At 50.5% G+C, this 26,067-nt stretch overlaps 2 protein-coding genes across 2 annotated transcripts; one reads left to right on the forward strand and one right to left on the reverse strand.

The window, feature by feature from the left end:
* Window positions 1-1,916: 1,916 nt before the first annotated feature.
* LOC140386549 (trypsin-like) lies at window positions 1,917-9,903 on the reverse strand. Its single transcript, XM_072468969.1, has 5 exons — window positions 9,845-9,903; window positions 9,522-9,675; window positions 4,154-4,404; window positions 3,900-4,036; window positions 1,917-2,194 (listed from the first exon to the last, which is right to left on the reverse strand). Exons 1-5 carry the CDS (start codon window positions 9,882-9,884, stop codon window positions 2,045-2,047), a joined length of 732 nt encoding a protein of 243 aa, XP_072325070.1. The 5' UTR covers window positions 9,885-9,903; the 3' UTR covers window positions 1,917-2,044.
* A 6,666-nt stretch (window positions 9,904-16,569) lies between these two features.
* On the forward strand, window positions 16,570-24,614 carry LOC140386547 (trypsin-like). The gene is made up of 5 exons (XM_072468968.1): window positions 16,570-16,639; window positions 16,809-16,962; window positions 19,530-19,780; window positions 19,898-20,034; window positions 24,337-24,614. Exons 1-5 carry the CDS (start codon window positions 16,600-16,602, stop codon window positions 24,484-24,486), a joined length of 732 nt encoding a protein of 243 aa, XP_072325069.1. The 5' UTR covers window positions 16,570-16,599; the 3' UTR covers window positions 24,487-24,614.
* Window positions 24,615-26,067: the final 1,453 nt, after the last annotated feature.

Below are 26,067 nucleotides of genomic sequence, written 5' to 3' on the forward strand. Positions count from 1 at the left end.
TGTAGATTGTACAGACGTTGGTGGTGGACGTACTGTGCGATGGTGGTGGAGGGATTGAATGTGGAAGGGGCACCAATCCAGCTTTGTCCTGGATGGCATTGAGCTTTGAATGTTTGAGCTGCATTCATCCAGGCAAGTGGACAGTATTCCATTCCACGGGGAGCCAGGAGGTGAGTTACTAGTAACAGATTCCAAGCCTCTGATCTGCTCTTGTCGCCAAATGATGGCTAATTCAGTTTCTGGCTATTTGGTAGCGTCCAGATGTTGATAGTGGGGAATTCAGCGATGATAATGCCATTGACTGTCAAGGGGCAGTGGTTAGATCCTCTCTTGTAGGAGATGGTCATTGTCTGGCACATGTGTGGTACAAATGTAACTTGCAGCTTGTCAGCCCAAACCAGGATATTGTCCAGGTCTTACTGCATTTGGACATGGACTGCTTCATTATCTGCGGAGTAGTGAAGGGTGCAGAACATTGTGCAGTCATCCGCAAACATCCCCACTTCTGACCTTATGATGGAAGGTAGGTCACCGATGAAGCAGGTGAAGATGGTTGGGCCTGGGACACTACCCTGAGGAACTCCTGCAGTGATGTCCTGGAGCTGAGATAATTGACCTCCAACCACCACAACCATCTTCCTTTGAGCCAGCTGTAACTCCAACCAGCGGAGAGTTTTCCCCAGATTCCCATTGACTCCAATTTAGCTAGGGCTCCTTGATGCCATACTTGATCAAATGCTGCCTTGATGCCAAGGGTAGTCTCTCTTTTCCCACCCCCCACCTCACCTCCGGCATTCAGCGCTTTTGTCCATGTTTGAATCAAGGCTGTAATGAGGTTGATTACTGTCACCTCTCCCCCAGTGTGACAGAGGTTGTGTAGGATGTATTGGGAGAGATTTGTTTGCAGAAAGTTTATAACCTGACTAAGTGTCTCGGGACTCCATGTTGAAGGGCTGGTAAGAGGCAGCCATTCTGGTGTCTGATCAGTCCGACACGGCGTGGGACCCTGCTGGGTACAAAATGGCTGCCATTGAGCACTCGCATGTAGTGTTGTGGCAAATTTTGGAGCAGTGTTGTGCATGCACTTCAAACTCTTCCTGTATATAACCAGCCTGTTCGCTGAGACTCAGACCAATTCTCCATGGTGAGGCCTATTGCAGTTGAATTGCTGCCTACAGTCTTATCTGACTGGTGATGGAAGCTTTAACAGTGGGAGTTTTTAATCGGGGTCTGAGAGAAGCAGGGACACTCGCACCTGAGGAGGAAGCCAGTGTTTCCATTGCGGTGGAGAGAGTGGCCTAGGTGGCACTGAGCCCAAGCCCTCGCCATCCCTGCCCTCTTCCCCCCCTCCCCACAAATATCTCTGTATCTTCCCCGAATTCAAATATCGAGCCAGCGCCCTCGTGAAAATGGAACAAACTCTGCCTCAGCCACTCCATGGGCGGAAGCGTGCAATGGTCCGACACTCCTCCTGTGCACAAGAGGTTCGCTCTTAAATTGCCTCTCGCTGCAACCATTTGTAAACTGGCCATAACTCCATTGACCGTATCCCTGAGGAAACAGAGCTGGAGACCGTTCAGGCCCTCCTCTCTGCTGTTCAGGCCAATCACAACTGATCTACACCTCAACTCCATTCCAGTTGTTCCCTGCTAAGTCTTGCCGGTATTTTTTTTTGGGGTGGGAGAAAGAGTTCCAGATTTCCTCTCACCTTTCAGCACCCCCATGTTCAGAATGGCCGGCTCCTTCCAATCCCCCCTGTCACCGCCAGAGAAAATACCTTCTCCCTGTCGAGACTATCAGTTTATCATCTTAAACCCCTCGATGAGAGTGAGGTCCACACGAGCCAAGTTGTTACAACCAGCAGGAGATAAGATTGAGGGTGGAAGATGTGAGAATGAACAAGCCCAGGCGTGGTGTCTCTTTGCTATTATTTTATTGATACGCCACATGAAGGGGTAGAGAGGGGGTCAGATTGAGGACACGGAGCTGAGATTTATTCAGCACACGTTCCCGCCCGACAGCTCGTTCCAGCCAGGTCATGACCTCAGTTGGTGGCCATGGTGTCGTGAATCCAGGAGACAAAATTGCAGACCTTGGTGTAGACTCCAGGGTGGTTTCTCTCCGCACAGCCATAACCCCAGGACACGATACCCTGGAGCACTCCATTACACACCACCGGACCACCGGAATCTCCCTGCAGACAAACAACACGTCCAAATTCATCAACGTCACAGCGCACATAGGTCACCCTTTACAGAGAGTTCAAAAGCCGCGACCTCATCACAGACATTCAAACACATTGTTCACATTGCATTTATATAGCACCCGTAACAAAGTAAAACTCATCAAGAATCCTCCCAGCAACAGTAAACTGACTCACCATGACCCTCAGACATACAAGAAGATATCAAAGACGGGTGACCCAAAGCTCAACCAATGAGGTCGTGTGGAAGAAGCGTCTTATGGGAGAGTGAGAAAGGGCGGAAAAGTGAGGTGGAGGGAGAGGTTATGGGAGGGAATTCCAAAGCTTAGGGTCCAGGCAGCTGAAGGCACAGCCACCAATGGTGGAGCGATGGGAATTTGGGGATGCTCAAGTTGCCAGAATTGGAGGAGAGTAACGATCTCGGTTGTAGGAGGTTACACAGATCAGGAGGGTTGTCGGGCCTGGGGGAGGTTACAGAGATGGGGAGACTGGCGAGAGATTATTGCCTCGCTGAGATGCAGCAGGGGTTTCCAGTAGAGCCAGCATTTCATTGTTTCATCGGATAGCCATTTGCTGCCGATCCCGAATTGCCCCTGCTGGGCCATTTCAGACAGCCAATCCCTGACGGCATTTAAGAGTCAAACCAGATTGTTATGCCTGGTGTATCATGTAGGCCAGACCAGGTAAGGATGCCAGATTTCCTTCCCTAAAGGGACATTAGTGAGCCAGATGGATTGTTATGATAGTGTACTAGTCAGCATTGCTGAGGCCAGCTTTTACATTTAATATTTTATTAATTGAAATTAAATTTCACCGTGAGGAGATTTGAACCCAAGTCCCCAGGACAGTAACCTGGGCCTCTGGATTACTAGTCCAGTGACTACACCACTACACCAATGTCTCCCCAAAACATTCAGCCTCATTGTGCTATACTTCTGACAAGATCTGTACTGGAACAAACACCTGGTTTGCTGTGTAACACTGCTCTCACAATGTTATCCTCTGGACATGCCACTGAGATCGTCCAGTACCGCCGAGAGCCAATGGGCGATTGGGCTGTGCCGTTAAATCCCAGGCAGGGTTCCATCATGACGGGACTGGAAAATCACAGCCTCTGTTGCCCTGCAGGTTACTGTACAGCGTTCTGGATGGTTTACACAATCAGTTATCACGGCGGTGTGGGTAAGATTAAATTACATTCTTCACTAATAGTCACGGTTTCTGGTGGAGTTACACAAATGTAGAAAGTTGCGAAACCATCGCATGAACTGAATGAAGAATGTAATGTGAAACTGTGGGAAAGGGCCAGAGTAAACATTTGGAAATCTCTCGGAGTGTCAGGATATGTGGATGTCCACCCCTGGATTGACGCCTTTCACTGGCTTTGCTGAAATCTGCCTGTTCACTCTGGTAGTTACAGGAATTGTTCATTCTGCTTTCTGTCGCACCCTCCCCTGCAAATGTTGCTGCTCTGAGCGACCCTCTCCCCCCCCCCCCCCCCCCCCCCAAGTGTTGACCTTATGGTTGCAACAGCCCTGATTGTAGGTCATGTGACTCAGGAGGGAGGCCATTCAGCCGATCGTGCCAATGATGGCTCCTTGACCGAGTGGCCCGTTTATTCCCTCCCCCCCCCCCCCCACCACCATGATGCAGAGTGAAGTTTGCTCCCTCCCCCATTTTGTTAAAGGAACCATACCTGACACGAGTCCTTCCCGCCTTCCATGTATCCGACGCACATCATGTTACCCGTGATCATTCCCGGATAGGAGCCGTGGCAATCCGCATCGCTGAGTACGGGGGCATCCAGGCACTGAAGCTCATTGTCGTTAACCGCTAAAGCAAAGGTCACAGGTTAGAGGCCATGTGAGCTTACAACATCTACGGAAGTGGGGGTCAAAATATTCGATGCTGCAAATTGGGTCATTTGGATCAGATCCTCTTGTTACTTACTGTTGTCCATGGTGTTCCCCCAGCCGGATATCAGGCACATTTCACCAGCGTAGGCACAGCTGCTGGGCAGGGCGATGGATCCCACATTGCGGTTGAATGTCGCAGGGGTGGACAGTTTGATCAGCATGATATCATTGTCCAGATTGTAGTAGTTGTAGGCTGGGTGTTTGATGACTTTACTGGATTCGATGAATTGCTCAGTCCCCTCGTTGACCTGTATGTTGTGCTCTCCCACACGCACCTGGATACGGCTAGGGAATAAAATGGAAAATCAATAATAATTTTTATTGTCACAAGTAGGCTTACATTTACACTGCAATGAACTTACTGTGAAAAGCCCCTAGTTGCCCACACTCCGACATCTATTCGGGTACACTGAGGGAGAATTCAGAATGTCCAAATTTCCTAACAGCACGTCTTTCGGAACTTGTGGGAGGAAACCGGAGGAAACCCACGCAGACACAGGGAGAACGTGCAGACTCCATACAGACAGTGACCGAAGCTGGGAATGGAATCTGGGACCCTGGAGCTGTGAAGTAACAGTGCTAACCACGATGCTACTGTGCTGCCCTTAACGGAAGGCAGCTGTTGACCGGTGGCCATCTTGATTAAACCTGACACCATCCATACATAACTCGGAATTGGCTGTTCCTGGCTCTTTGGACCGCAGAGTTTTGGGTGAGCTGAAGTTGAAGCAGGAGGGTGGGAGATGGCAGGGTTCCAGAATTACCCAGATTCCATAGGATAGTGAAGACATGGATGAGGGCTTCAGCCAATCAGCTGAGGCAGTGGTGGAATGAGGTGATGTTACGGAGGAGGAAACAGGCAACATTGGTGATGGGAGATTATACGGGGGGGAGGGGGGAGGTCAGTGGGAAGCTCAGCTTGGGTTCAAATAGGAAAAGAGAGAAGGGGAAGGGTGGAGAGATCGATTCCTGGAGAATGACGTTTGTGATAGGGACCAAAGACAATACAATTAATGGCTTCACTCACCCCAACATTTAATCACAGCAAATTTCTGCACATGACACAGGTATAACCTTGGAAAGTTAATCAAAGAACTTGCGAGACTTGGGAACTAATCTCTGGGGTTGAAGAGTGAACTCTTAATTTGACCTTTTAACTTCTTGATGCACTATCAATTACGACGAGACAAGAGTAGAGTGATATTGAGGCCTTATTAAGCAGCGATGTGTAGCCTCCTGCAGCTGCTGCCGAAATGGCTGCAGCTCGGTGAGCACATACATTTATACTCCGCCTACTGGGCGGAGCCAGCAGGCACGGATCTACCCCCGTACCTGTAGTACAGGAGCCTTACCGCATTACATCTCGTATGTGATATTTACAACAGTGGTGACTACCACATTCACCCCCTGTTAAAAAAAGAGTCCAGCTGGGGTAGTGGAAAACTATTTACATGCATTTTAAGGTTAACATTTTGGGGAAAGTTCACAAATTCAGCCGATCGGGTGCCTTGATCCTCCGTTGTGAGCGCCGCAGTCCTGGTGGTGATGCAGGCGTCGGCTCGGTCGCCGGTGACTCCAGGAGCGTGTAGACCTCATCTTCAACCCCGGGTGGGACCAAGGGGAGGATGGATCGTCCTGGAGCGGGGGCTGTGGTAGGTGCGCTGGGGGGAGGATAGGTGGCGCAGGGGCAGGGGGGGGACGGGACCCAGCTGGTGCCAGGTCCCTGAGGGGGATTGTGTCTTGGTGGCCGTCGGTGTACGCCATGTAGGCGTGCTTCGGGTTTGCATGGAGTAGCTGTACTCTCGGCCAACGGGTCCGCCTTGTGGAGCCGCACGTGCTTGCGGAGGAGAACTGGTCCTGGAGCTGCCAGCCACGTTGGGAGCGAAACCCCGGAGGTGGACGTCCTGGGGAAGGCAAGGAGATGTTCATGGGGGGTTGCATTAGTCACCGTGCAAAGTAGCGATTGGATGGAGTGAAGGGCGTCGGGGAGGACCTCCTGCCAGCGGGAGACCGGGAGAGTTTTGGACCGTAGGGCCAGCTGGACGGCCTTCCAGACCATCCCAACTCCCGCTCCACCTGCCCGTTTCCCCGGGGGTTGTAGCTGGTCGTCCTGCTCGAGGCGATGCCCTTGCTCAGCAGGTACTGACGCAGTTCATCACTCATAAAGGAGGATCCCCGGTCGCTGTGGATGTAGGCAGGGAAACCGAACAGAGCGAAGATGGTGTTGAAGGCTTTGATGACGGTGGCAGACGTCATATCGGGGCATGGGACGGTGAAGGGGAATCTGGAGTATTCATCGACCACGTTAAGGAAGTACGTGTTTCGGTCGGTGGAGGGGAGGGGCCCTTTGAAATCCACACTGAGGCGTTCAAAGGGGCGGGAGGCCTTCACTGGATGCGCACGATCTGGCCGGTAGAAGTGCGGTTTGCTCTCCGCGCAGACCTGCCAGTCTCTGGTGATTGCCCTGACTTCCTCAATGGAGCAGAAAAGATTGCAGGCCTTTATGAAGTGAAGGAACCGGGTGACCCTGGGTGACAGAGAGCGTTGTGTAGGGTTCGGAGTCAGTCCACTTGTGTGCTGGCACATGTACCTCGGGATAGGGCATCGGGGGGCTCGTTGAGCTTCCTGGGGCGATACAAAATCTCGTAGTTGTAGGTGGAGAGCTCGATCCTCCGCCTCAAGATTTTATCATTTTTGATCTTGCCCCGCTGTGTATTATTGAACATGAAGGCTACCGACTGTTGGTCAGTGAGGAGAGTGAATCTCCTGCCGGCCAGATAATGCCTCCAATGCCGCACAGCTTCTACAATGGCTTGGGCCTCCTTCTCGACGGAGGGGTGCCAAATTTCGGAGGCAAGAAGGGTGCGGGAAAAGAATGCCACGGGTCTGCCAGCCTGGTTGAGGGTGGTGGCCAGAGCGACGTCTGATGCATCTCTCTCGATTTGGAAGGGGAGCGTCTCTTCGACCGTGTGCATCGCGGCCTTGGCGATGTCGGCCTTGATACGGTTGAAGGCCTGGTGAGCCTCGGCCGTCGGGAAAACGGTGGAGTGAATGAGTGGGCGGGCCTTGTCCGCATAGTTAGGGACCCACTGGGCGGAGTATGAGAAGAACCCCAGGCAAGGTTTGAGGGCCTTGAGGCAGTGGGGGAGGGGGGAGTTCCATGAGGGGGCGCATGCGATCGGGGTCGGGCCCCAGAACTCCATTTTGCACCACATAGCCGAGGATGGCTAAGTGGTTGGTGCTGAACAAGCACTTCTCCTTGTTGTACGTTAGGTTGAGGAATTTGGCGGTGTGGAGGAATTTGGAAAGGTTAGCGTCGTGGTCCTGCTGGTTGTGGCATTATCCAGGTATGGGAAGGTGGCCCGCAGTCCGTACCGGTCAACCATTAGGTCCATCTCCCATTGGAAGACCGAGACCCCATTAGTGACGCCGAAGGGAACCTAAGGAAGTGGTAAAGGCGGCCGTCCGCTTCAAACGCGGTGTACGTGCGGTCCGCCTTGCGAATGGTGGTAGGCAGATTTCAGGTCCACTGTCGAGAAGACCCGGTACTGTGCAATCTGATTGACCATATCAGATATGCGTGGGAGGGGGTACGTGTCGAGCTGCGTGTACCGATTGATGGTCTGACTGTAGTCAATGACCATCCTGCTTTTCTCCCCAGTTTTCACAACTACCACTTGGGCTCTCCAGGGGCTGTTGCTGGCCTCGATAATGCCTTCCCGCAGCAGCCGCTGGACCTCGGACCTGATGAATGTCCTGTCCTGGGCACTGTACCGTCTGCTCCTGGTGGCGACGGGTTTGCAACCCGGGGTGAGGTTTGCAAACAGAGAAGGCGGGTCGACCTTAAGCGTCGTGAGACCGCATACAGTAAGGGGTGGTAGGGGCCCGCCGAATTTCAGGGTTAGACTTTGGAGGTTACCGCGAGGGAGCAGTGCCTTACCGTATATGGGTGGATGAAGCTCTCTGTGCTCCCGGAGTCAAGAAGGCATGATGTCTTGTGCCCATCGACCTTTACCGTCGTCGACGCGGTTGCGAGGTTGTGCGGCCGGGACTGATCGATCGTGATGGAGGCGAGCTGTAGCTGGTGATGGAAGGCCCCTGGCTGGTCGGCAGGCGATGAGCGGCCCGATGAGGTGCCCGACGAGCAGGGGTCCTGAGGCAAGCAAGATGGCGGCGCCCACGGGCCGCACGTGGCCTGATGGGGGGAGATGGCTGTGCCCACGGGCCGCACGTGTCCTGAGGCAAGCAAGATGGCGGCGCCCACGGGCCGCACGTGGTCTGAGGCGAGGAAGATGGCGGCACCCACGGCTCGCACGTGGGTTGCGGGGGTGAAAGTGGCAGCGCCCATGGGTCGCACGTTGGGGGGTGCAGGAACAATGGGCCAGATTACAGCGGCGAAATGTCCTTTCTTCCCGCAGGCCTTGCAAAGTGCGCTCCGCGCCGGGCAGCGCTGCCCACAGAAGAAGCACTTGGGTCCCCCGGGGTTGGCTGGCTGCCGCGCGGTGCAGGCTTGGGGTTGTCTGGGGGCGGCCACTGGTGGGGTCTACGATGGGGTGTTCGCTGGTGGGGTCCATGATGTCCAGGAGGGGGGCGCCGTGCGGTTGGGGGTGTACGCTTGCACATTACGGGAGGCGACCGTTAGTGAGATCGCGAGTTTCTTGGTCGCCGCGAGGTCGAGGGTAGCCCCTTCTAAGAGGCGTTGGCGGATTACGCCGACCCTTAGGAGTTCGGAATGTTCAACGGCCGAAACGGCCTGGCAATCGCAGTCCCTCGCCAGGGCGTGCAGGGCACGCCAGAAATCTTCCACAGACTCACCGGGGAGTTGATGCCGCGTGGACAGGAGGTGCCTGGCGTAGAGCTTGTTGGTCTGCTGAGTGTAGTTCTCCTTCAGTAGCGCCATGGCCTCAGCGTAGATCGGTCCCGGATGAGGGGAAAGATATCGGAGCTCAGCCGCGTGTACAGAATCTGGACCTTCTGTGCCTCTGAAGGTGGTTCTGCCACAGATCCGATGTAGGCTTCAAAACAAGCTAGGCAATGTGCGAAGGCCGACTTGGCATTGTCTGCTTGAGGGTGCAGCTGCAGGCGATCAGGCTTGATGCGGAGTTCAATTGTTGTAAAATCTCTGATTAATAAATTGATGCACTATCAATTACGATGAGACGAGAGTAGAGAGTAATCGAGGCTTTATTAAGCAGAGATGTGTTGCCTCCAACAGCTGCTGCCGAAATGGCTGCAGCTCGGTGAGCACACACATTTATTCTCCGCTACTGGCCGGAGCCAGCAGGCAGGGATCTACCCTCGTACCTGTAGTACAGGGGCCTTACCGTGTTACATCTCGCATGTGATATATGCAACAGTGGTGACTACCACACTTCTCTCGATGCAAAGTTCCAGATACTTGCCTCTTGTAGCAGTGGGCAGCGGAGGCCACCCAGTTGGGGTGGATCAGGGACCCCCCACACATGTGCCAGCCCACGTTCAGAGAGACGATCCAGGGCACCGAGTGCTTGGTGCACTGGTACCCACCCACAATCTTGTCATCGGAAGGGGCAGCCGCTGTGATAGGAGGAAAAGAAACATTGTCGTTAAACACTGGGGTCAACAAAAGAACAGCAGCAGAGAGAAAGAGAGAGGGGCTGGAAAAGGCTTCGAGAGACGGAGCAGGAAGGGTGAGAGGAAACTGGAGAGAGAGCAAAATCAAAGAGCGGATCCGGGACCCATTTACCAGCAAAACCCAGAAACACAGCGAGCAGCAGGATCTTCATGGTGCTTCAGGTGTGATGATGGCTGACTGTCGACAGTCAGGCTGTTTTATAGGTCATAGGAGCTCTGTTATCAGAGAATAACACAACTACAAGATCATTAATTGTCACGAGGGGGTGGCAGTTAAGTCCTTGAGAACATGAGGGGCATCTGTGTGTTTCTCAGCTACCATCTGTGGGATGTGTCCCACACTTTAACCAGCCCGAGCTGGGCTGTGCAGCTCTGCTGTCACTTAAGTTAGGGTGCATTGAATAGACTCTGGGGAATTTCACATCCTGGCGCTCTTTACGCTGCCACAGGGAAGGTTGAAAGGTGCTTCGAAACATTAATTCTAAAGTTTTGATGGGCAAAAGTAGAGTATTTTCGAAATTTGGAGAGTTGGATACAAGATGCTGATGACCATTAGGTTTTACAGGACAGAAAGATGCCCATTTGGTCCATCGTGTCTGCGCCAGCCATCCAGAACCTATCCCTTCTCTCCCATTTTCCAGCACTTGGTCCATAGTCACGGAGGGATCCGTGTTGCTGTGGTAACTTACACTTTGCAAAGGCATGTTGTAGTCGGGAGCTAAGGATAATGACGTTTGAGACTTCACAATTCATTCCATCACATGGCTGAGGAGGAATCTGTCCCACTCCTTCCACCTGCCATTGGTGTGTGTGATTTTAGAAGGATTCAGCAGGTTTACTCTCAAGCCAATTGACTAGCGTCATGAATGCACACCTTCTTTGGAGAATATGGGATTGCTCCCACAGGGAGCAGGGTAATGTGGGACTTGCTCCCACAGGGAGTGGTTGAGGTGAATCGTATCAATGTATTTAAGGGGGAAGCTGGATAAACATGAGGGAGAGAGGGCTGGAACAATATGGTGATGGGGGTGGGATAGAGAGGGGATTGAGAGGAAGCAGATGTGCAGGTAGAAACACCAGCATGGAGCAGATGACCAAAACTATATCTGTGTATGTTTTGCAGGGGAATGGCCACAGGAGAATCCTGCACTGCCTGCTTAGCTCTCCTGCTCTGCCTGGTGGTTATCCATTCCTTTCCTGCCTGTGGAGTCTAAGCCTGCGGTGTGACCATCTCTCTATATGTGCTACGGATGACCATTTCTGTGCTGAAATTCTATGTAATTCGGTGACAGAATGCTCTGGATTTCTGGTGTAAATAAATCATCAACAACTGAATAACAGAAGTTTGGAGTATAAAAGGGAATTGCGAGGTGATTCACTTTGGGACGTGAATGTAGAAAAATAGAACTATTATGATCCCAGACTAGACCCCAAAGTGGTTAGGATGCTATTCAGAAACCCCAATATGGCAGGACAACTCAAAGTTTTGGTGTACTCTTGCTCCATGTGGGAGGCTGGGAACATTTCCAGTGCCCAGGACCAGCATGTGTGCAGGAAGTGTCTCCAGCTGCAGCTTCTGGAAGCTCGGGTTTCAGAGCTGGAGCGGCGGCTGGGGACACTGTGGAGCATCTGTGAAGCGGAGAGTGTCGTCTATACAATTTGAAAATAAACTAGCGGAGAACATAAAACTGACTGTAGGGGGAGGCATTGTCACAGAACTGGTAATTCAGAGACCCAAAGTCATTCTCTGGGGACCTAGGTTTGAATCCCGCTGTGGCAGGTGGTGCAACTTGAATTCAATTTAAAAATCAGGAATTAAAAGTCTAAAGATGACCATGAAACCATTGTCGGTTGTCATAAAAAACCATCTGGTTCACTAATGTCCTTTAGGGAAGAAAATCTGGTCTGGCCGACATGTGACTCCAGGTCCACAGCAATGTGGTTCACACTTAAATGCCTTCAAGGATGGGCAATAAATGGGCAAGATATGCCCACATCCAAAGGACGAATTAAAAAAAAAGTTTCTATCGGTATGTAAAGAGAAAAAGATTGATAAAAACGAATGTAGGCCCCTTACAGCCAGAAACAGGGGAATTCATAACAGGGAACAAAGAAATGAATCATGTACCAGAAGTTCTGAGAAAGTTTTAGTTAGGAGCTGAAGGAAATTAGCATTAGTAAAGAAATGGCTTTGGGGAAATTAATGGGATTGAAGACGGACAGATTTCCAGGGACTGATAATTTTCATCTCCAAATAGTTAAGAAAGATCCATTGGTGGTCATTTTCAAAAATTCTTGGACTGTGGAATGGTTCCTGCAGATTGGAGGGTAGCGAATGTAACCCGGTTATTCAAAAAGGTAGAAAGAAAACAGGGAACTATAGGCCAGTGAGCTTAACGTTGGTAGTAGGGAAGTTGCTGGAGTCCATTATCAAGGATTTCAGAGCACAGTATTTGGAAAAACAGTGGTGTAATCAGACAAAGTCAGCATGGATTTATGAAAGAAAAATCATGCTTGACAAATCTATTCGAATTCGTTGCAGATGTAACTACTAGAGTTAACCAGGGAGAACCAGTGGATGTGGTTTATTTAGACTTGCAGAAAATGTTCAACAAGGTCTCACAAAGCAGATTAATATGTAAAATTAAAGTGCATGGGATTACAGGCAGTGTCTTGAGATGGATAGAAAGCTGGTTAGCAGACAGGAAGCAAAATGTTGGAATAAATGGGTCTTTTTCTGATTGGGAGACAGTGACTAGTGGAGTACCACAGGGATCTGTGCTAGGTCTCCAACTGTTCACATTATATAGTAATGATTTAGACAAGGGAATTAAATATTATCTCCAAATTTGCAGATGATACAAAGTTGGGTGGGAGGGTGAGTTGTGAGGAGGATGCAGAGATACTTCAGCGGGATTTGGACAGGCTGAGTGAGTGGGCACATGCATAGCAGATGCAGTATAATGTAGGTAAATGTGAGGTTATCCACTTAGGCACAAAAATAGGAAGGCAGATTATTATTTGAATGGGTGTAAATTGAGGGAGATGGATACTCAATGAAGCCTTGATGTCCTTGTGTATCAGTCGCTGAAAGTTAGCGTGCAGGTACAGCAGGCAGTAAAGAAGGCAAATGGTATGTTGGCCTTCATAGCAAGAGGACTTGAATATAGGAACAGAGATATTTTATTGCAATTTGTATCGGGCATTGGTGAGGCCACATCTGTAGTATTGCATGCAGTTTTAATTCAATTAATAATCTTTATTGTCATAGATAGGCTTGCATTAACACTGCAATGAAGTTACTGTGAAAAGCCCCCAGTCGCCACATTCCGGCGCCATGTCGGGTACAGAGGGAGAATTCAAACTCGGAGAGAACGTGCAGACACCGCACAAGCCGGGAATCGAACCTGGGTCCCTGGCGCTGTGAAGCCATGGTGCTAGCCATTATGCTACCATGCTGCCCTTAGTGTTCTTACCTGGGGAAGGATGTTCTTGCTATGGAGGGAGTGCAGTGAAGGCTTGCCAGGCTGATTCCTGGGATGGCGGGACTGTCGGATGAGGAGAGACTAAGTCAGTTAGGATTATATTCATTGGAGTTTGGAAGAATATGAGGGGATCTCATAGAAACTTATAAAATTCTAACCGGATTAGACGGGGCAGATTCTGAAATAATATGCCTGATGATGGGGGAGTCTTGAACTAGAGGTCATGGTTGAGGATAAGGGGTAAACCTTTTCAGACTGAGGTGAGGAAAAATGTCTTCACCCAGAGAGTTGTGAATCTGTGGAATTCGCTACCACAGAAAGTAGTTGAGGCCAAAAAGTTGTGTAATTTCAAGAAGGAATTAGATATAGCTCTTGGGGCTAAAGGGATCAAGGGATATGGGAGGGGGGAAGTCGGGATCAGAGTATTGAAGTTGATGATCAGTCATGATCATAATGAATGACGGAGAAGGCTCGAAGGGTCGGGTGGCCTACTCCTGCTTCTATTTTTCTACATTATTTTAATTTTGTAAGACTGTGAGGAAAGGATACCTCCCTCCAGGAGTGACTGCACAAAGAAATAGGGATATGATATATTGCAACAAACTTCATTACTAACACAGTATTAAAATACCTTTAACATCCCACAGGAAAATAGCTTACAATTACTCCTTAAGCAATGTTACGCAATACAGTGAATACAATACCCTTAACTGCTATCTTTATTCCCACTCTAACAACAAAACCATCTCAGGTCACAATCCACTTTTAAATACAGTTAGCATTCAGGTATGCTTGCTGTGAAGAGATGTCTTGGATACTGCACTTTGAGAAAAAGATGTGACTGGATTTCCATTTCTGAGCCTAAGTGCTGACACCACCGGAGAATCCATGGAGTTCCACGTCAGAAGAATTGGCGCCACACCTGCACCCATTTCACACTGGTGCTGCATGGAACACCAACAACCGCTTTTAAATTATACACCCCCTCACACACACTGATTGTGGCTGGAAAGATGGGACAGGTTATGCTGGAGCACCCATACAGCTGATGGGTCGGCTGGGACCAAGGATACCCAGCGGGGTGCCCCGGGGGAGATCATCTATACGACCCAGACACCAGGTTTAAATCAGGCTGTCAGTGGCTTGCACAGCTTTATGGCTGCCTTGCCAGCTGCGGTAATGGTGTGTACCCGTCCACCCCGACCCCACATCCCACCTCCTGGCCAGCTCCCACTACTCTCCCCGGCCAGTGGCACACCTGTCGGCAACTTATGACGGACAGTTCGTACGCCCTCTCTCTCTCTCAGAAGTCACCAAGCCAGGTTCACGATTTGTGAGAGCACACCCGGACCGCGCAGTCAGGAACTCGGCCCATCGGAGGCGGAGCATCGAGGGTGGGCCCACTCATGAGATGCAAGCGGTGTTTCAACTATGTCAGTCGCATTGATGCCGTTTTTGAGGAGGCAGAGCACAGCGATTCGGAGTCAAACCGGCGCCTGCTGCAATTTCAGTGTCGGAAGTTATTCTGTGCCCCATTGCACGCCCCGATTTTGGTGGCTCCCACACAGGTTCTTTGAGAGAGATCTTTTGAGACTGCTTAGAGACCGGACCCCCTGTCAGAATAATGCAGAATCTCTGGCTGTATTTCTTCAGCGACCTTCTCTGCTCCACCATCCAGCCAAAAATTAACACTGAAAAAGTTTAACACCTGACTGCTTCAGCCCCTGGCTCCTCCCATTAACTACATCATCTCACTAAGCTCTACCCTGTGTCTCTAATTATCTGCTCCCCAGAGAATCCTATTAATCTAAATAAAAATCCCTTTGCCCAAATGTTTCTACGATGCTTTAATTGCACCTTTAGCTGTAAAAAGCTTTGCTGTCTTTCAAACCAGGATTATTAAAAACATTACCAGAGCAGTCACACACACACAAACCCAGGCTGTTAACCCTTACTGCACCATAACATATCTGAAAATCCCACATTAATCGCAGAATTTCTTTTAAAGGTGTGGAATGTTGATATCCAGAGGTACTCAGAAACACAGAGAAGTCAGCACGTGACAAGCAATTAGGAAGGCAAATGGTGTGTAGTCCTTTATTGTGAGTGGATAGGAATAAAGAGGTCTTGCGACAGGGTTTTGGTGAGACCACATCTGGAGTACTACTTGCAGTTTTGGCCTCTGTGTTTAAGGGAGGAGGGATGAGTTCAAAGGAAAGTCATATTGTTATTGAAATGTTAACTCTGGTCAGGGCAATCTAAAACATGGGGTCCACAGTCTCAGGATAAGGGGGGCGATCATTCAGGACTGAGATGAGGAGAAATTTCGGCACTCAAAGGGGTTATAAATCTTTGGAGTTCTTTACCACAGAGGGTTGTGGATGCTCCATCGTTGAACACATTTAAAGCTCGATAGACATAGTTTTGCTCTCTCTGGGAATTAAGGAATGCAGGGAATGGGTGGGAAAATGGAGGGGGAGCCCAAGATCAGTTATGATATTGAATGGTGGAAGAGGCTCGATGAGCCAAATGATCCACTCCCGCTCCTAATTTCTTGTGGTCTTGCAGTTTGCTTGTTTAAGGTGTCAGATTGGTCCAGTGAGTGGCACTCTCAGTTCTCATGTTGTGGGTTCATGCCTCATCCTCGACTCTTGGAGCACAAAGTCAAGGCCAATGCACTTGGCCAGTACTGTGTTGTATGCCCTTATTCTAAATTCCTCATGAAGAAGGATTGTTAAACATTAAATTATGTACATACACACGCACATATATATATATATCTTTAGGGTACAGCCAAGCTCGGAGCTAACTCCGTGCTGCCTTCTACACAGGTCTCTGTCCAGTCCATAACTCTTTCCAGACTCCGTCATGTGACTCTTTACCTCACACTGTGGACTGTATTGTACCATTCCCAGTCCCACATTAACCCTCAATCAGATCTCCCCTTAACCATCGCAACGCAAAGACTGGCAAGCAATCCTTATCAATTAACTCTTTTATGTCCCAGTGTAGTATAATTCCGGTGATTCAGCACAGTGCAAGGAAAGATCCCATTCTTCCTGTTGTGGAGTCTCCTGGTTTAGTGTTCCATGGCAGCACAGATGAAAATAATTCTACTGTAAGGTCAAAACTTTTGTTCGCGTCTTGTACTCTCAATGTGACAGAGTGAAAGGTTTACACATGTGAACTCTGTCTAATGGAACAACACACAGATGGTAGCTGAGAAACACACAGATGCCCTTCATGTTCTCAAGGACTTAACTGCCACCCCCTCGTGACAATTAATGATCTTGTAGTTGTGTTATTCTCTGATAACAGAGCTCCTATGACCTATAAAACAGCCTGACTGTCGACAGTCAGCCATCGTCACACCTGAAACACCATGAAGATCCTGCTGCTCGCTGTGTTTCTGGGTTTTGCTGGTAAATGGGTCCCGGATCCGCTCTTTGATTTTGCTCTCTCTCCAGTTTCCTCTCACCCTTCCTGCTCCGTCTCTCGAAGCCTTTTCCAGCCCCTCTCTCTTTCTCTCTGCTGCTGTTCTTTTGTTGACGCCAGTGTTTAACGACAATGTTTCTTTTCCTCCTATCACAGCGGCTGCCCCTTCCGATGACAAGATTGTGGGTGGGTACCAGTGCACCAAGCACTCGGTGCCCTGGATCGTCTCTCTGAACGTGGGCTGGCACATGTGTGGGGGGTCCCTGATCCATCCCAACTGGGTGGTCTCCGCTGCCCACTGCTACAAGAGGCAAGTATCTGGAACTTTGCATTGAGAGAAGTTAAAAGGTCAAATTAAGAGTTCACTCTTCAAACCCAGACATTGGTTCCCAAGTCTCGCAGGTTCTTTGATTAACTTTCCAAGGTTATACCTGCGTCATGTGTAGAAATTTGCTGTGATTAAATGTTGGGGTGAGTGAAGCCATTAATTGTATTGTCTTTGGTCCCTATCACAAACGTCATTCTCCAGGAATCGATCCCTCCACTCTTCCCCTTCTCTCTTTTCCTATTTGAACCCGAGCTGAGCTTCCCACTGACCTCCCCCCCCGCGTATAATCTCCCATCACCAATGTTGCCCGTTTCCTCCTCCATAACATCACCTCACTCCACCACTGCCTCAGCTGATCGGCTGCTGAAGCCCTCATCCATGTCTTCACTATCCTACGGAATCTGGGTAATTCTGGAACCCTGCCATCTCCCACCCTCCTGCTTCAACTTCAGCTCACCCAAAACTCCCTTTGAACGCCTCAGTGTGGATTTCAAAGGGCCCCTCCCCTCCACCGACCGAAACACGTACTTCCTTAACGTGGTCGATGAATACTCCAGATTCCAATTCGCCGTCCCATGCCCTGATATGACGTCTGCCACCGTCATCAAAGCCTTCAACACCATCTTCGCTCTGTTCGGTTTCCCTGCCTACATCCACAGCGACCGGGGATCCTCCTTTATGAGTGATGAACTGCATCAGTACCTGCTGAGCAAGGGCATTGCCTCGAGCAGGATGACCAGCTACAACCCCCGGGGAAACAGGCAGGTGGAGCAAGAGAATGGGATGGTCTGGAAGGCCGTCCAGCTGGCCCTACGGTCCAAAACTCTCCCAGTCTCCCGCTGGCAGGAGGTCCTCCCCGACGCCCTTCACTCCATCTGATCGCTACTTTGCACGGTGACTAATGCAACCCCCCATGAACGTCTCCTTGCCTTCCCCAGGACGTCCACCTCCGGGGTTTCGCTCCCAACGTGGCTGGCAGCTCCAGGACCAGTTCTCCTCCGCAAGCACGTGCGGCTCCACAAGGCGGACCCGTTGGCCGAGAGAGTACAGCTACTCCATGCAAACCCGAAGCACGCCTACATGGCGTACACCGACGGCCACCAAGACACAATCCCCCTCAGGGACCTGGCACCAGCTGGGTCCTGGCCCCCCTTGCCCCGGCGCCACCTATCCTCCCCCCAGCGCACCTACCACAGCCCCCGCTCCAGGACGATCCATCCTCCCCTTGGTCCCACCCATGGATGAAGATGAGGTCTACATGCTCCCGAAGTCACCGGCGACCGAGCCGACACCTGCATCACCACCGGGACTGCGGCGCTCACAACGGAGGATCAAGGCACCCGATCGGCTGAATTTGTGAACTTTCCCCAAAATGTTAACCTTAAAATGCATGTGAATAGTTTTCCACTACCCCAGCTGGACTCTTTTTTTAACAGGGGGTGAATGTGGTAGTCACCACTGTTGTAAATATCACATATGGGATGTAATGCGGTAAGGCTCCTGTACTACAGGTACGGGGGTAGATCCGTGCCTGCTGGCTCCGCCCAGTAGGCGGAGTATAAATGTATGTGCTCACCGAGCTGCAGCCATTTCGGCAGCAGCTGCAGGAGGCTACACATCGCTGCTTAATAAGGCCTCGATATCACTCTACTCTTGTCTCGTCGTAATTGATAGTGCATCAAGAAGTTAAAAGGTCAAATTAAGAGTTCACTCTTCAACCCCAGAGATTAGTTCCCAAGTCTCGCAAGTTCTTTGATTAACTTTCCAAGGTTATACCTGTGTCATGTGTAGAAATTTGCTGTGATTAAATGTTGGGGTGAGTGAAGCCATTAATTGTATTGTCTTTGGTCCCTATCACAAACGTCATTCTCCAGGAATCGATCTCTCCACCCTTCCCCTTCTCTCTTTTCCTATTTGAACCCGAGCTGAGCTTCCCACTGACCTCCCCCCCCATATAATCTCCCATCACCAATGTTGCCCGTTTCCTCCTCCGTAACATCACCTCACTCCACCACTACCTCAGCTGATTGGCTGCTGAAGCCCTCATCCATGTCTTCACTATCCTATGGAATCTGGGTAATTCTGGAACCCTGCCATCTCCCACCCTCCTGCTTCAACTTCAGCTCACCCAAAACTCTGCGGTCCAAAGAGCCAGGAACAGCCAATTCCGAGTTACGTATGGATGGTGTCAGGTTGAATCAAGATGGCCACCGGTCAACAGCTGCCTTCCGTTAAGGGCAGCACAGTAGCATCGTGGTTAGCACTGTTACTTCACAGCTCCAGGGTTCCAGTTTCGATCACTGTCTGTGTGGAGTCTGCACTTCTCCCTGTGTCTGCGTGGGTTTCCTCCGGGTGCTTCGGTTTCCTCCCACAAGTTCCGAAAGACGTGCTGTTAGGAAATTTGGACATTCTGAATTCTCCTCAGTGTACCCGAACAGATGTCGGAGTGTGGGCGACTAGGGGCTTTTCACAGTAAGTTCATTGCAGTGTAAATGTAAGCCTACTTGTGACAATAAAAATTATTATTGATTTTCCATTTTATTCCCTAGCCGTATCCAGGTGCGTGTGGGAGAGCACAACATACAGGTCAACGAGGGGACTGAGCAATTCATCGAATCCAGTAAAGTCATTAAACACCCAGCCTACAACTACTACAATCTGGACAATGATATCATGCTGATCAAACTGTCCACCCCTGCGACATTCAACCGCAATGTGGGATCCATCGCCCTGCCCAGCAGCTGTGCCTATGCTGGTGAAATGTGCCTGATATCCGGCTGGGGGAACACCATGGACAACAGTAAGTAACAAGAGGATCTGATTCAAATGACCCAATTTGCAGCATCGAATATTTTGACCCCCACTTCCGTAGACGTTGTAAGCTCACATGGCCTCTAACCTGTGACCTTTGCTTTAGCGGTTAACGACAATGAGCTTCAGTGCCTGGATGCCCCTGTACTCAGCGATACGGATTGCCACGGCTCCTATCCGGGAATGATCACGAGTAACATGATGTGCGTCGGATACATGGAAGGGGGGAAGGACTCGTGTCAGGTATGGTTCCTTTAACAAAATGGGGGAGGGAGCAAACCTCACTCTGCATCATGGTGGGGGAGGGGGTAATAAACGGGCCACTCGGTCAAGGAGCCATCATTAGCACGATCGGCTGAATGGCCTCCCTCCTGAGTCACATTACCTACAATCAGGGCTGTTGCAACCATAAGGTCAACACTTGGTGGGGGGGGGGGGGGGGGTCGCTCAGAGCAGCAACATTTGCAGGGGAGGGTGCGACAGAAAGCAGAATGAACAATTCCTGTAACTACCAGAGTGAACAGGCAGATTTCAGCAAAGCCAGTGAAAGGCGTCAATCCAGGGGTGGACATCCACATATCCTGACACTCCGAGAGATTTCCAAATGTTTACTCTGGCCCTTTCCCACAATTTCACATTACATCCTTCATTCAGTTCATGCGATGGTTTCGCAACTTTCTACATTTGTGTAACTCCACCAGAAACCGTGACTATTAGTGAAGAATGTAATTTAATCTTACCCACACCGCCGTGATAACTGATTGTGTAAACCATCCAGAACGCTGTACAGTAACCTGCAGGGCAACAGAGGCTGTGATTTTCCAGTACCGTCACGGTGAGAGATTTTCCGGCACAGCCTAATCGCCCATTGGCTCTCGGCAGGACTGGACCATCCCGGTGGCGGGTGAAGGAGGTGGAAAATCCCGCCCAGAGGATAACATCCTGAGAGCTGTATTACAGAGTAAAACAGGCGTTTATTCCAGTACAGATCCTGTGGGAAGTGTAGTGCAATGAGGTGGAATGTTTGATGTCAGTGTAATCTCACCCAGTTAGTAATGCGCAGACCTTGGCGAATGCTTTGCAGGCCCTGTTCACATTCCGCCAGGGAAACTGGTAATATTTGAATTTGACTAATTAAATCTCGAAGTACAAGTTAGCCTCGGTAATGAAGACCAGTAAATTATCATTGATTGTCCTCACAACCCATCTACTCCACTAATGTCCCTTTAGATAGGGAAACCCCTGGTCCTTACCTGGTCTGGCCGACATGAGACGCCAGATCCACAGCTACCTGGGTTCCTCTTAACTGCCCCTCTAAAATGACCTAGCAGGGGCAATTAGGGATGGGCAGAAAATGGGTATCCGATGAATAGTTACATTTTTAAAAAGCATCATCATATTCTCGATTCTCATGTCAAATAATAAATACAGAATGTTTATTCATACATATTCATTCAGAGAGTTAATTGTTGGGGTTTGGGTGTGGGCTCCATTTCAGTAACCGGACAATAATCTCGCGCTGCACCCTCCCTATCTCTGTAACCTCCTCCAGCCCCGACAATCCTCCCTATCTCTGTAACCTCCTCCAGCCGCGACAATCCTCCCTATCTCTGTAACCTCCTCCAGCCCCGACAATCCTCCCTATCTCTGTAACCTCCTCCAGCCGCGACAATCCTCCCTATCTCTGTAACCTCCTCCAGCCCCGACAATCCTCCCTATCTCTGTAACCTCCTCCAGCCCCGACAATGCTCCCTATCTCTGTAACCTCCTCCAGCGCCTACAATCCTCCCTATCTCTGTAACCTCGTCCAGCCCCTACAATCCTCCCTATCTCTGTAACCTCCTCCAGCCCCTAAATCCTCCCTATCTCTGTAACCTCCTCCAGCCCCGACAATCCTCCCTATCTCTGTAACCTCGTCCAGCCCCGACAATCCTCCCTATCTCTGTAACCTCCTCCAGCCCCGACAATCCTCCCTATCTCTGTAACCTCCTCCAGCCCCGACAATCCTCCCTATCTCTGTAACCTCGTCCAGCCCCGACAATCCTCCCTATCTCTGTAACCTCCTCCAGCCCTGACAATCCTCCCTATCTCTGTAACCTCCTCCAGCCCCGACAATCCTCCCTATCTCTGTAACCTCCTCCATCCCCGACAATCCTCCCTATATCTGTAACCTCCTCCAGCCCCGACAATCCTCCCTATCTCTGGAACCTCCTCCAGCCCCGACAATCCTCCCTATCTCTGTAACCTCCTCCAGCCCCGACAATCCTCCCTATCCCTGTAACCTCGTCCAGCCCCTAAAATCCTCCCTATCTCTGTAACCTCAAGCAGCCCCTCCAACTCTCCCTATCTCTGTAACCTCCTCCAGCCCCTACAACTCTCCCTATCTCTGTAACCTCCTCCAGCCCCTACAACCCTCCCGATCTCTGTAACCTCAAGCAGCCCCTACAACTCTCCCTATCTCTGTAACCTCCTCCAGCCCCTACAACCCTCCCTATCACTGTAACTCCTTTGGCCCCTCCAACTCTCTCTATCTCTGTAACCTCCTCAAGCCCTCCAACCCTCCCTATCTCTGTAACCTCAAGCCCTCCAACCCTCCCTATCTCTGTAACCTCAAGCCCTCACAACTCTTCCTAACTCTGTAACTTCCTCAAGCCCCTCCAACCCTTCCTGTCTCTGTAACCTCCTCCTGCACCTATAAAGGTGCCTATCTCTGTAACCTCCTCCTGCACCTATAATGCTCCCCGTCTCTGTAACCTTCTCCAGCACGTACATCGCTCCTTATCTCTGTAACCTCCTCCAGCCCCGACAATCCTCCCTATCTCTGTAACCTCCTCCAGCCCCGACAATGCTCCCTATCTCTGTAACCTCGTCCAGCGCCTACAATCCTCCCTATCTCTGTAACCTCGTCCAGCCCCTACAATCCTCCCTATCTCTGTAACCTCCTCCAGCCCCTAAATCCTCCCTATCTCTGTAACCTCCTCCAGCCCCGACAATCCTCCCTATCTCTGTAACCTCCTCCAGCCCCGACAATCCTCCCGCTCTCTGTAACCTCCTCCAGCCCCGACAATCCTCCCTATCTCTGTAACCTCGTCCAGCCCCGACAATCCTCCCTATCTCTGTAACCTCCTCCAGCCCCGACAATCCTCCCTATCTCTGTAACCTCCTCCAGCCCCGACAATCCTCCCTATCTCTGTAACCTCGTCCAGCCCCAACAATCCTCCCTATCTCTGTAACCTCCTCCAGCCCTGACAATCCTCCCTATCTCTGTAACCTCCTCCAGCCCCGACAATCCTCCCTATCTCTGTAACCTCCTCCATCCCCGACAATCCTCCCTATCTCTGTAACCTCCTCCAGCCCCGACAATCCTCCCTATCTCTGTAACCTCCTCCAGCCCCGACAATCCTCCCTATCTCTGTAACCTCCTCCAGCCCCGACAATCCTCCCTATCTCTGTAACCTCCTCCAGCCCCTACAACTCTCCCTATCTCTGTAACCTCCTCCAGCCCCTACAACCCTCCCGATCTCTGTAACCTCAAGCAGCCCCTACAACTCTCCCTATCTCTGTAACCTCCTCCAGCCCCTACAATCCTCCCTATTTCTGTGACCTCCTGCAGGCCCTACAACTCTCCCTATCTCTGTAACCTCCTGCAGCCCCTGCAACCCTCCCTATCACTGTAACTCCTTTGGCCCCTCCAACTCTCTATATCTCTTTAACCTCCTCAAGCCCTCCAACCCTCCCTATCTCTGTAACCTCAAGCCCTCCAACCCTCCCTATCTCTGTAACCTCAAGCCCTCACAACTCTTCCTAACTCTGTAACTTCCTCCAGACCCTCCAACCCTCCCTGTCTCTGTAACCTCCTCAAGCCCCTCCAACCCTCCCTGTCTCTGTAACCTCCTCCTGCACCTATAAAGGTGCCTATCTCTGTAACCTCCTCCTGCACCTATAATGCTCCCCGTCTCTGTAACCTTCTCCAGCATGTACATCGCTCCTTATCTCTGTAACCTCCTCCTGCACCTACAACACTCCTTATCTCTGCAACCTCCTCCAGTCCCCACAACCCTCCGAGATGTCTGCACGCATCGAATTCCGTCCTCTTGAGCATGTCCTGATTCCCATCGCTCCACCACTGGCGGCCGTGCTTTCAGCTGCCCAGGGGACACTGAGCTCTGGAATTTCCATCCCGAAACCTCTCCACCTATGGCACTCTATCTTCGCTCGCTCTCCACCTCTCTTTCTTCCTCTCTCTCACTTTCTCTCTCTCTTTCTTTCCCTTCCTCTTTCTCTCCCATAATGCACTTCCACACGACCTCATTGGTTGAGCTTTGGGTCACCCGTCTTTGATATCTTCTTGTATGTCTGAGGGTCATGGTGAGTCAGTTTACTGTTGCTGGGAAGATTCTTGATGAGTTTTACTCTGTTACGGGTGCTATATAAATGCAATGTGTTTGAATGTCTGTGATGAGGTCGCGGCTTTTGAACTCTCTGTAAAGGGTGACCTATGTGCGCTGTGACGTTGATGAATTTGGACGTGTTGTTTGTCTGCAGGGAGATTCCGGTGGTCCGGTGGTGTGTAATGGAGTGCTCCAGGGTATCGTGTCCTGGGGTTATGGCTGTGCGGAGAGAAACCACCCTGGAGTCTACACCAAGGTCTGCAATTTCGTCTCCTGGATTCACGACACCATGGCCACCAGCTGAGGTCATGACCTGGCTGGAACGAGCTGTCGGGCGGGAACGTGTGCTGAATAAATCTCAGCTCCGTGTCCTCAATCTGACCCCCTCTCTACCCCTTCATGTGGCGTATCAATAAAATAATAGCAAAGAGACACCACGCCTGGGCTTGTTCATTCTCACATCTTCCACCCTCAATCTTCTCTCCTGCTGGTTGTAACAACTTGGCTTGTGTGGACCTCACTCTCATCGAGGAGTTTAAGATGATAAACTGATAGGATCGACAGGGAGAAAGTATTTTCTCTGTGGTGACAGGGGAGATTGGAAGGAGCAGGCCAATCTGAACATGGGGGTGGGGGGGCAGAATGTTAAAACCGGAGCCAGGTTGTTCATACATGACGCCTCCTCACACAAAGGTGAGAGGAAATCTGGAACTCACTCCGCCATCACTAAATAGGATTTTGTATTCTGGGGTCTCAGCGATGGTAATGCCTTTGAACATCAAGGGTCAGTGGTTAGATTCTCTCTTGTTGGAGGAGGTCATTACCTGGCACTTGTGTGGCACAAATGTTACTTGCCACTTGTCAACCAAAACCTGGATATTGCCTTGCATGCGGACTACCTCAGTGTTTGAGGATTCGCCAATGGTGCTGAACATTGTGCAATCACCAGCAAACATCCCCACACCTTATGATGGAAGGAAGGTCATTGATGAAGCAGCTGAAGATGTGGCTTTTGATAAGGTCTCACATAGCAGACTAATGTGTAAAGTTAACATGGGATTGTGGGTGGTGTCTTGAGATGGATAGAAAGCTGGTTCGCAGACAGGAAGCAAACAGTTGGAATAAATGGGTCCTTTTCTGATTGGCAGACAATGAATAGTGGGGTACCGCAGGGATCTGTGCTAGGACCCCAACTGTTCACATTATATATTAATGATTTGGACAAGGGAACTATCTCCAAATTTGCAGATGATACAAAGTTGGTGATGCACGATCAATGACGACTAACGCGAGGTTGTAGTCCAACTGAAGGCTTTAATAAGCTGGATGTTTCCCCCAGCAGCTCAGGTACAGAAAGAAGGCTGCTGGGGCGGCACGGGCTCTTATACCCCGCCTTGCAGGGTGGAGCTAACATACAGCTTGACCAATGGGAAACATACAATATCTACCAATGGTGTTCCAGCATTACTAGGTACCGTAATACCTCTACACAGACTACCACATTCACCCCCTGTTAAAAAAAGAGACTGGGGGGTGGGGGTGGTGGCTTGGTGTTCTACAGTATCTACAGTGCGGTAGATAACAGGGAGCCAATGGATGTGGTATATCTGGATTTCCAGAAAGCCTTTGACAAGGTGCCACACAAAAGGTTGTTGCATAAGATAAAGATGCATGGCATTAAGGGGAAAGTAGTAGCATGGATAGAGGATTGGTTAATTAATAGAAAGCAACGAGTGGGGATTAATGGGTGTTTCACTGGTTGGCAATCAGTAGCTAGTGGTGTCCCTCAGGGATCAGTGTTGGTCCCACAACTGTTCACAATTTACATCGATGATTTGGAGTTGGGGACCAAGGGCAATGTGTCCAAGTTTGCAGACGACACTAA

Source organism: Scyliorhinus torazame, chromosome 12, assembly GCF_047496885.1.
Source record: "Scyliorhinus torazame isolate Kashiwa2021f chromosome 12, sScyTor2.1, whole genome shotgun sequence".
NCBI classification, from domain to species: domain Eukaryota; kingdom Metazoa; phylum Chordata; class Chondrichthyes; order Carcharhiniformes; family Scyliorhinidae; genus Scyliorhinus; species Scyliorhinus torazame.